Here is an 11379-nt window from a genome sequence, read left to right on the forward strand (position 1 = left end):
ATTTTTTTGTAGGTACACTGATTTCAAAATTAAAGAAACTAAAAAGCAATTAGCTGATATGCAGCAAGCAAAAAAATGGACGTCAGATAGCATATCAGGATGGAGAGTTCGGCACTTACTAAATCAATTCGATGGAATGGTAAACTAAAACATTAATTATTTTGAAAGTATTAAGCAATTGTATATTTAAATTTGAAATAGTTTAATTTGTATTGATCTAAATTTCAGACAATGTTACAATTACAAATTATATTTTTAAGTATAAATCTAATAAAGGTATATAAATGTAGTTTGTTCAATAAAATTAAAAAAATAATTTATGGCATAAAATATTTATATTAGGTACTAATAAAATATTTGATATTTAGAACTTATTACAGTTCATAAAATGTATAGTGATATGTAATTTGTTATATTATTAGATAAAAATGAATGGGAACAAAAAATAAAAATTAGTTTTGACCACACTACATATTGTCTGTTCCTAGCTAAGAACTATTTACTCTATTAGTAATGTAAAAAATGTATTAACAAAATTTAAAAAATGTTATAGATAAATATCGAAGAAGAAATTATTGGAAAAATGACTGAACTTATATCTGAATTCGAAGCAAATATTAAAGATCATAGGACATGCCATAACCTTGTTGAGCTCATTAAAGTATGTATTCAGAAAAAAAATCATTTATTTACTGTTATATTTTAAGTTTTAAAGTTGTTATTGTATTTATTTGTTGTTGAGAGTTCACAACTCAACATTGTATTATTTACAACTACATTTACAATTATTTATTCATATAATATTTTTTTTGTTTTTTAAATGTTTAGCTTAATATAACCTAATAAAGTGCATTTAAAATTAATGTAATAAGTATTATTATTTGAATGAAAAAATTGAAAAATAATTATGTTGAATAAATAGCTTTAAATATATTGTACAATTTGATATAATTTATGAAATTTTCTAACATATTTCTCTGTTTATATTTGTTGTATAGTATAGCAATTTTTTTTTTTTTCAGGATAATATTCAAAGAAGCAAAGTGTCGAGAAGTCAATTAGAGGAAATTAGACAGCAATTAAAAAAAATTTTTGACTATAAAACATTAATTGATGATGTGGTTGATAAACATTGCCCCAAAGACCTTAAAAAGAAATATGCAAAAGTATTAACTCTTAGCAAATCTTAGACGGTATTTTAATTTTATTTATATGGTACATTTTTTAAAATATTTTTTTGTTTTATTCGAAAAAAAAATGTGTATACTTATTACGTTTTTTTTTTTTTGTCTTAAATTATTAAAATAAATTTTTTATTTTTTATCAAACTGCATATACAATGTAACATATTGTAATAAATGACATTATATAAAATCAATTATATATACAAATTATTATTTTATAATACGTTTTTTAAAAAAAAATGTATTAATATTGCATTGTCAATGTAATCACGGCTGTTTTGCCGTAATCACCAGAATACCATTTTACTTTGCAAAGTATATTGGTACACATCGAGGCATGTCAAAAATGAGATCTATTCTGGAAAACGATTATTTGACAAGCTTCGATTTGTCTAATTTATGTTTATTTGATTGAAATGTAACCTTGACCATTTTTTTTAGATATGTATTGTCAATAAGAATATTTTGATTTACACTGCACACATATCCAAGAAATACCCAGCGAAGTGTTTTTGTTGCAAGTACATTATGGTGTAAAAATATGGTTTTCCAGCTTCGATAAAAACTGTGAATATGACTAGTGAACCAGTAGAAGATTTGTTTACGTTGGTACAAGAAAGAAAAGTCAAAAATTATTGATTTAAAGTTTTGAAATTATTTGATGTTTCTTTGTAAGGTTCAACTGGTTTTGTAATTTAAGATATATATGATTCTGAACGATGGCATGGTCACATATTCTGTAGCTGGACATCTTTGAAGCTCAGGTTAAAGTCCTTTTTGGCGTTCTTAATATATAAATTACCTATTAGAAATAGAATTGAATTAGATGGCCGGTTCAAGTAAATTAACTAATATTTTCATGGTTTATGTTACCTTTTATTATCGAGAAATATTGATTTATACAGCTCAAAACTTATCATTGGCGGTTTAATGGTACTGTTTTTCATCAGAAACTTGCAACCCGAATTTGTATATATTAAATTATTTATTTTTCTAACTTGAAATATTTTATTTCACATTAATTAGCTATTAAAATTATTAGTTTTATATCATTAACTTTGTTAATTTATATTATTTTTTTTATAATTATTGAAGTCCTAATATGATTTGTTTATATTTGAACGGTATTTTTTGTTCCTGGAAAATTGATACGTGGCATTGCTGTAAGTTTCAAAAATATATCTTGTGATTTCTAAATGTTTGATTTTTATAAAATATTTGATTCTCAGAAATTCCTGTAATCATTCCGGATATGATATTTAACCACAGATATAATTTATTAAATTAAAAAGCAGATGCATTTCAAATTGTGTTGATGATATGGAAGTGGATGGAGACGGCTATTCTATTCAATGCCTGAAAATAATGAAGTGAAGTCGACTTAGTCCATTGAAACCCTTCACTTAGAGAACCCATCCAGCAGTACTCTGAACTATTTTGGGTCGTTAGTACTGTGTGGTAGAAGTTTAAATTCAACGGAATCCAATTTTGAAATTTTCTAATTTGTATCATTTGTATCTGTTTTGTTGTTGCATATATTTAATGTGGAACTGTGTATGAATACGTATATTTTTTAAATCAATATGTATTTTATGTATGTAAAGTGACCCAAAAATTTGTGTTCAAGTTTATGTATTTTTGTGTGTGTGTACATGTGTGTGTATCTTTGTTATATGCGTTTTGGTGATTTAAAATATACACGCTTTGTGAATAAAGTTTGGCTATGTCTACAATAAAAATTTTAAGTGTTTCATGATTGACAATTTTAACTTAAAATCACTTGCTGTATGCAATGGCTTTAATCGATGGTATTTTCTGTTCATTAATTGCACATCTATATTAAGCACCATTTATTTTATTCACCCTCTATTGCTGTGAAAAGTATAAATTGTTTTTTTTTACCCATGCGATAAGAAACCCGTTTTATTTTACTTGTATTTTTTTTTAGACATTTGTTGTATCCGTCTTACTAGTGCGTAACAGCAAATGTTATGCATAGCAGATCACCTTCAGCTCTGTTAGTTTAAAAATAGAGTGAATTGAGCTCTTGTAAAATTTAAAAGTATTTATAATAGTAATTATTAACTAATGCATCTCATAGGCTTTTTGTTATATTTTAAATTTAAAGCGAGTTATTAGTATTTTTAAATTGTTAATTGTTTGTACATTTTAAAATACTCATAACTTACTTTAAAATCAAATTATAATGAAAAGCCTATGATGCCCTGGATAAATCTTACCTTTAAATTGTATAATTCACTCTAATCATTAAACCAACAGAGCCGAACATGATCTGCTTAGCGTTAAATTTGCTATGTTATGCGCTTGGAAGACAGATACAACAAATGTCTGTGTAGCATCCTCTTAAACGATGCATTAGAAATATTGTCTGATGGGTTGTTTAAAATATTATCAAAATATTGATTAGGTTAAATACAAGTTTTTCATACTTTATTAATATGTTTAAATAGGTTTTTGATGATTTTTTTATTCAATATTCACATGTCAAGTGTTTAAAAGTTTTAGAATTATGAACTATTAACCAAATTGATATTAAAGACGTCTGATGCGCCTGTGTGTTTTTAGTAAAAAATCATGTTTTATGGGAAATACCTAAAAAAAAAGTTTAGATAAAAAATCATCAAAATCGGAAATAACAAGGGATAAGAATTTTCCGCGTTATGGGGGGACCCTTAAATAAATAAGTATTAGGCAGTACATTAGTAGAATAGTATTATAATTTAGGTAGCAACTAAATAATTTTCAAATTGTATAGAATTGCGAAAAAATGGTGAAAACCTGCACTGACACACTTAGATGTAAATAGAAACTGATGCACTCCATAAATGAAATAAGTTACAAGGAAATAAATATTTTGGTTAGGATTTTTCATCAAATTTAATTTACTTACTCTAAATTGTTTATTTCTTTAAGTTTTTCGTGATGTACAGTAGTGTAACATGGGGCTGGATAAAGTGATACAGTTAAATAGAGTATAATTTAATATTGGATACAAGAAAACAATGCTATGTTAATTTTATTTTCAAATAATAAATATAATATACAAGATCCAAATTTGATTAAATGTGACATCCTAAAATTACCTGTGTTGAATATTAGATAGATAGATAGATTGTTTTGAAATTCAAATAGGAAAGAAGTTAAAGAAAATTAGTGTTATTGTTTATTACCTACTTAAAGGAAATACATTTTTGGATGTATTGTCTGCAATCAATAATATAAAAGATAAACGCCCAAAAAGGGCAATTTATATAAGACAAATGAAAAAGGTATGACAGCATGGCTCATATTATATATTATCATATATTTATTTATAATTTTAAATTTGTATTTTGAAAAGTTATTAATTATCTTTGGTTACATACCTATTTAATTTATTTTGATGATTGTGTACAGACTTGAAAATTGGAATAAACAATAATAAATGGTTCTCTGAGCCATCACTGCGATGAGTTGGTACGAATTAGGTACCTATTTCAAAAGTATCTTACCCAGCTCTGAATATAAGTACTAATAAAGTACATATTATATCTAATTAGTAACTATTATAACAAACAACTGATCCTTCAAAACGCCGTCATGTTATTAACGCTTGTTGAATAGATCATAAACATAAAATTTGCTATTTATGATCGTCAACCACAATGTTATGTGTAACTTAATATCAAATGTAGAGAGTTATTAATATGCTCTAAAAATAAGTTGATTTACAAAAACTCATCTGCTATCCATTGCTATTTTTTTCTTAAGTATAATATAGTTTGTATTATAAATGCTTTTTGGTGCATAATATTGCATGATATTATCATTAATCTCATACTATAATTATAGAATGGCAAAACCAATTGTTTAGTTTTCAAAATAATAAATTGGGAGAAATCAAGAAGTCTCTTATTGTGTCAAAAACAGTCATACAGAAAATACGTGGTTATAATCAACCGCCTTTAAACTCAAATCACGCACAAAAACGTTCGTGTCCCTAAGCCTAGATTGCAGTACACTCGTGCAGTAAATCCGAGTGATTGATAGCTATAACTTTTAAATTCTATTAATATTTAGAACAAACACAAGTATGGAAATGATAAAAACCGACAATATGGTCAACTTATATGGTTGAGTGTTGACATCCACTTAATTGCAAAGTGGCCGTGGGATGAAGAACATTTAGCACTAAAAGAAGCCATAGGGGGATCTATCCCCTATATGGCTATATCCTTCGTCCCGCGAGAACGTCCATCCCTAAATGATTTGAAACGATGTTGACAATCTTTTTCTTATTCTGAGCTGAACAAATCACGGATATAAATAAAAAATTTGTAGTCACGTAAGGTCCTAGAACAAGATAATATACCTACCTAGTAAAAATATTAAATCTGTAAATTGAAGTGTAAAAAAATAAAACCTTTTGTTTCAATCCACATTATGGGTCTTGAAGAATTCATTCAAAAACACCTTAAATTTAAATTAAAATACCTAAATAGTGACTTGAAACAATATATTGGTTTTAAAAATGTCTACCAGAAAGTCAAATTATATTTTTATGAGCCTTTGAACAAATTTTACATTTTGGATATTCACTCGATTTTTCATTGAGCGATTTCTTATTTTGTTCTAATTCAAAAACAAATAACCGTACCTAGAAAGCCCATATAAGTAATATAGGCTCTCTAATCTTACCTAGATACTAGTGCTGAGCATTATTTTTGACAAATCCGGATTGCGGATTACAAGTCATTTATTTTTCCATTATTATCCATGTAATACGAATAAAATACGATCTTGGATCCATCGATAATCGAATTATAGTTATAAATATTAAATTGACATAAGAAAAAATTAAATTATTATTATTTTCGAACCGCTTTATAATCCGGATTTATATTATAACTATTTAATGTTTTTAATAGAAATAATTTATTTATATTTTTAGTCAGTCATTAAGTTAGTGCATATCTACATTCTACATAATAATAAATAGCAATTAAATAATGAAAACGGATAATTTAGAGCAAAAACATATATAAGTGTATGAAATATTTCTTTTTAATATGAAAAATGTGTAATAAGTAATTAGTAATTACTATACTCGCATTCTACGGCAACGACCTCGGCTTAAGTCGTTAAAGATAACATACTGTACTGGTTACATCACGAATTATTGTGACCGTCAAATTCATAGAGTAATTAGGTACTGTATGGTCAAACTGTGTCACCAAAATAGCTGTGGAACTACTTACTGGCGCCATCTGGAACCCTGGAACGACGTTACCGTAAAGTGATAACAGTGATAGCGATTAGTACTATAAGCACGTCCTTTAAAAAAAAAAACCTTGTACCTATATAAAAGACCGTAGGTATAAGCATAGACCACTGACTTCTATACTACATTATATAGGTAAGGAACTCCTATACAATTTACATTGTTCCAAGTGAAGCTTAGCTGTGGACGGCCGCCATTTTGTCGGTTGGCAAAACATTAAATGTATTATACAAAAATATGTATTAGGAATAACATTAAAAACTAATGGTAAAATTAAATAGTAAATGTAAAATATTTTTATTTTTTTGAAAAAACTACAGGTTTAGAAATAATAAAATAAGATACAAAATATGTCATAAGTAATCTTATTTGCCATATAAAATACCACACAATTTGCCAACCCAACTTGAAGCTTCAATTTATGACGGCAGTTCGCCATAGACATATAATAGAATCAATTATATGTCTATGGAGTTCGCTTTCTATATTATATAGAATTATAGAAACCTGTGGCATGGAGCCATAGACTTATAGCTATCATTGAACTATACGATAACGTTATCATATAGTTCAATGATAGAAATAGACGGAACCAAGGTGGATTTATATAAATAAATAAATAAATTTATATATAAATCCACCTTGGACGGAATATTATTAGTTATGATGCGGGCAAGGGTGGAGCTTGTTCCGAGGATCTGGTGCTATTAAAGCTATGTATTGGCTGTCTTCGGAACAGTGCCGTTTCTCTCTCTCTCTCTCTTAATCCGTTTGGCACGACCCAGTCCTCGGGACAAATGGTCCGTCTATTTCTATAAATCTATGGGTGTAAGTAGAGAGCCTGCATAATGTAAAGGCCATCTAGGTATAGACACCGCGGTTTAAGATAGAATGGTTGCGCGTCGAACGATAAATAGCGGCAGGAGGATGTGGTTATGTCAATTCACTAGCTCTTAACACGAACTAGTGGTCATGAATAATAATTGAGATACCTACGAGAGATTAGAATGTTATAATAAACATAATAATATTAAAATACAATTACTGTTTTTAGCACAGTTTGGTAAAACACACGGAAGTCGACACTAGATGGCACTAACCGTCAGTGAATTCATATAAGTACATTGTATGGTCACTTTGTCATTAAGCTTAACACACGCCGACGCGCAACTATAAATTCTATCTTACACCGTGATAATCACAGAATATTCTGTGGTATTAGTTATCCATTATCGTAGATAATCGAGTGTCGGCCTAATGAATCGAGTGGCTCTCGAGTCACGAGTGTCGGCCAAAGTTTAAAACACTCGTTCGACGATAATCGCATCCTTAAATACCCATTAAAATAGCAGATAACCAAGCGTTTAAAATTATAACTAGATACCTAAATGATACGAAGATACGAAATTATGTGTCCATGTAGTCGGTCTATATTTACTTTTGAAATTAGACAATAATCAATAAAATAAATATATGACAATAAAATAATAATACAATTTATTAAAATGTTATTTCATTAACATGACCAATTTCGATTAAAAATGGGTCTAAATGCCAAAATATCTCAAAAAGTCCAGAAAGAGCACTTAAGTTTAAAAAAATCTCAAAATATGCAAAGTAAAAATTTTAGTTTTAGTTCTCTTATAGGTAATTATGAAACAAATTTTTATCTTAATCTGGTATCTCTTAAGTTTTTTATAAGCAATATGAAAATGCTACAAAATCCTGACCCTGGTAATAATGCATTTAAATGAATAGTTCATTACTACAGTTATTGTAGTGCTAGTACCAAAGGCACACAAAAGAGGAGTTAAAGGGGGAGGCATTACCCCTAACTTCCTCTATTCTAGGAACGATACTGGTAGTGGTATGTTATGGTTAGGTACCTATGTATACATTTTATTGCCCCCCCCCCCTACAATTTGGTTTTCCCCACCTGAAGATATATGCTGGTAGGTACATATAGGCCCCTTGATCAAATTTTGGGCCCTTGTACTAAATGTGGGTACATAACTATTAAGTATACAAAATATCTTAGGCCAATAGAATTAAAAATTAAATAATAATTAGGTACCTACCTAATAGATTTATTAATCTAAACGTATTAATTTAATTTATACAATATACAGAGTGATTCATAAAGCGTAAAACACTCATTATCTCAAAAAATATTAATGTTTTTGATAAATATTTTTTTACATAGTTTCAAGTTGTTAAAAAAACTTTGTTTTTATTAAAAAATGATATTTTTAATATTTTTTATCTATAATTTTTTAAGTTTTTTACTTTTTTGAATGACAGCATAGAGTTTTAAATTCATATTCCAAAGCAGAATATTTTTCTAAGTATTTTGATTCATAAAAATCTAATTTAGGGCGAGTAGTCTATGAGGTATAAGCATTAGTTTTGATGGGCGGAGTGGAGTGGTATGGGGTTACCCCGCAAATGTGTGTCCACTACTCCGCCTGTCTAAACCTTAAATACTTATAACTCATAAAATACTCGTCCTAAATTCAATATTTATATGTATTAAAATACTTAGAAAAATATTCTGCTCTGGAAAATGAAATTAAAACTCTATGCTGTAATTCAAAAAAGTAAAAAACTTAAAAATTATAAGGATAAAAAATATAATTTTTTAGTAAAAATGTTGTTATTTTAACAACTTGAAACTATGTAAAAAAATATTTTCAAAAACATTAATACTTTTTGAGATAATGAGTGTTTTACGCTTAATAAATCACCCTTATACTTACAGTTTTCATTTTCATAAATTAGAGGAGGTATTTTGTTCGGATAGTTTAACTGTTCTTGCAATTATTTTGTTACTATATTTATTAGAATACTCGTTGAAATAATAACCACCTATATAGCTACATAATAATGATTAATGAGCAACTATTTGTCTTATCGGTAATTTTTACCGAGCTTACATCTCCTATAATATTATTTATAAAGGTCTCTAATTCCCCAACACCCATTGCAGTTTCACTATATTATACATATTTTGTAGTTTCACTAGAGCTTGAGTCGTTTTGATTTTATTAACGAGACATAGGAGACACGGCCTTAGTGATATGATGTCTTTATTATATTGAACGGATTACCTTGTACATAGGTAACGTAATAATAAATCTACCCCTATAATCTGCTTATAGATAATATTATGAAATATACTCCTTAGTCCATTATTTATGAACAAATGCACCTAGCCTATAGCTGCATAGCCGTAAGCAGGTAGGTATCTACGAGGTATACTTCGTACAAACCCGGCTACTTAACTCAATACTGGTTAGGTATAGATAATACTTAGGTATTAGTGTATTATACTATTTATACCTATACAATATCTGCGGTGTCTTGCACTGATGTAGCCATATTGGTTTGGTTACACCCACGTCGTCTTAATTTCTGGGGTGTCTAGCTGCGCGGGTGCTCCATATACCCCAACTTAAAAATTCGATTCCATCGTAAATATGAGGGTGTATATTTTTTCACGGAAGTCGAAAAAATTGCAAATAGATATGAAAAAGTTTGAGATTGATACGACGATGTGGCGGGGCTCCGACGCTCCGTGCATTTGACTCCTCGAAATTTGATTCAATATAGCGATTCCGGGAAATATATTAAGTTCCCACATTTTTAAAATATAAGTACCTACCTATGTTTTCGGTGACGATTTTAATAGCCATTGATATACATATAGTCACGTAGATGATTCCGCATAATTTTAAATGTGACGCTTTCATACACTTGTTTGCTCCTGTTATTATAAACTGTAATTTTTACAAATTAAATTATTTTTTAATTTTAGTCGGTCGGTTAATGAATAAACAAGTGCATAAAACATATTATGGTGTATACTGTATATTAGGTTCACTATGCACCTATTGCACCTCTTATAAAAAAAAAATAATAACTGTATGTATGTATACAATTATATTAAATCAGGGCTTGCATTTGAAAAAAAATTCCATTTTACGTTATTTACAATTAAAACGTTACACAATTTTCGCGTTTATTGTTATTTAGAATTAAAACGTTATTCAACTTTAGCGTTTATCGTTATTCAGAATTAAAACGTTATCGAAGTTTTGCGTTTATCGTTGTACCTACAGAATTAAAGCGTTATCCAAGTTTTGCGTTTATCGTAATTTAAAATAGTGTTAATATCCTAAAAATAATAACTAATACGGCTGGGTAATGGCCCGGATACGGAAAATAATATAATCAATTCTAAGATTGTTTGCATGAAATAAATGTTTCCACGAAACCAATGGCCTTTTAAATAAATAGATATTAAAATAAAACGCTTTATTTTTCTTTCAATGATATTCTATAAATTACTTTTTGCGTTATTTTTCGTTTAATGATGATATTCTATAAATTACGTTTTGCGTTATGTTTTGTTTAATGATATATTATATATATTGTTAATCGTTATGTTTTGTTTTGCGGTATTTAATTATTTTTGACTATCGCTTTCCGCCTTCCGTACAATATTATATTGAAACAATATTAAAATATTAAAGTTATCAAAATTAAAATAAAAATATGAAAGTATAGTATGCATTATAATGATTTTCCTTAATACTTGTGTTAATAAAAAACAATGTAGTTAATAATCTTTGGATTTACAAGATATTTATACTTATCACATGGCATATTGACATCATGCCCAATAATAGCTTCAATACGTGTCTCTTTAAGATTCATTTAATCTTTTTTTTCATCACTAGACATTGTGTAAATCTTTACTTCTGTTTCGGACTGCGTTTCTGGTAAGATGGTTAGCCCTGAATTAATGGTTGGACGAGAGTAGTAATAGTAGAAACCAACAATGAGTAAAATGTACCTACACTATAAAATCATGTTTTCCGAAAGTTTTGTTTTGAAGACCGTAGAATCGTTTTA

The 11379-nt window shown here is 28.1% G+C and overlaps 1 protein-coding gene across 4 annotated transcripts in view; it reads left to right on the plus strand.

The window, feature by feature from the left end:
• The window catches only part of LOC132934096 (uncharacterized), a 30132-nt gene extending 27197 nt beyond the window's left edge, over positions 1–2935 (plus strand). The window contains exons 20-24 of one of the 4 annotated variants that reach the window (XR_009662981.1): positions 13–139; positions 554–661; positions 1023–1166; positions 1626–2347; positions 2414–2935. Coding sequence is in view for 2 of the 4 variants with exons in the window: in XM_061000374.1 (XP_060856357.1) it covers positions 13–139; positions 554–661; positions 1023–1166; positions 1626–1721 (475 nt within the window). In the remaining 2 variants the exon portion in view is untranslated. Of the gene's footprint in view, positions 1–12; positions 140–553; positions 662–1022; positions 1194–1625 lie in introns of all 4 variants that reach the window. The other 3 variants (XR_009662982.1, XM_061000374.1, XM_061000375.1) reach the window with 3 other exon arrangements.
• The last annotated feature ends 8444 nt before the right edge of the window (positions 2936–11379 follow it).

Source organism: Metopolophium dirhodum, chromosome 1 (assembly GCF_019925205.1).
Source record: "Metopolophium dirhodum isolate CAU chromosome 1, ASM1992520v1, whole genome shotgun sequence".
NCBI classification, from domain to species: Eukaryota; Metazoa; Arthropoda; class Insecta; order Hemiptera; family Aphididae; genus Metopolophium; species Metopolophium dirhodum.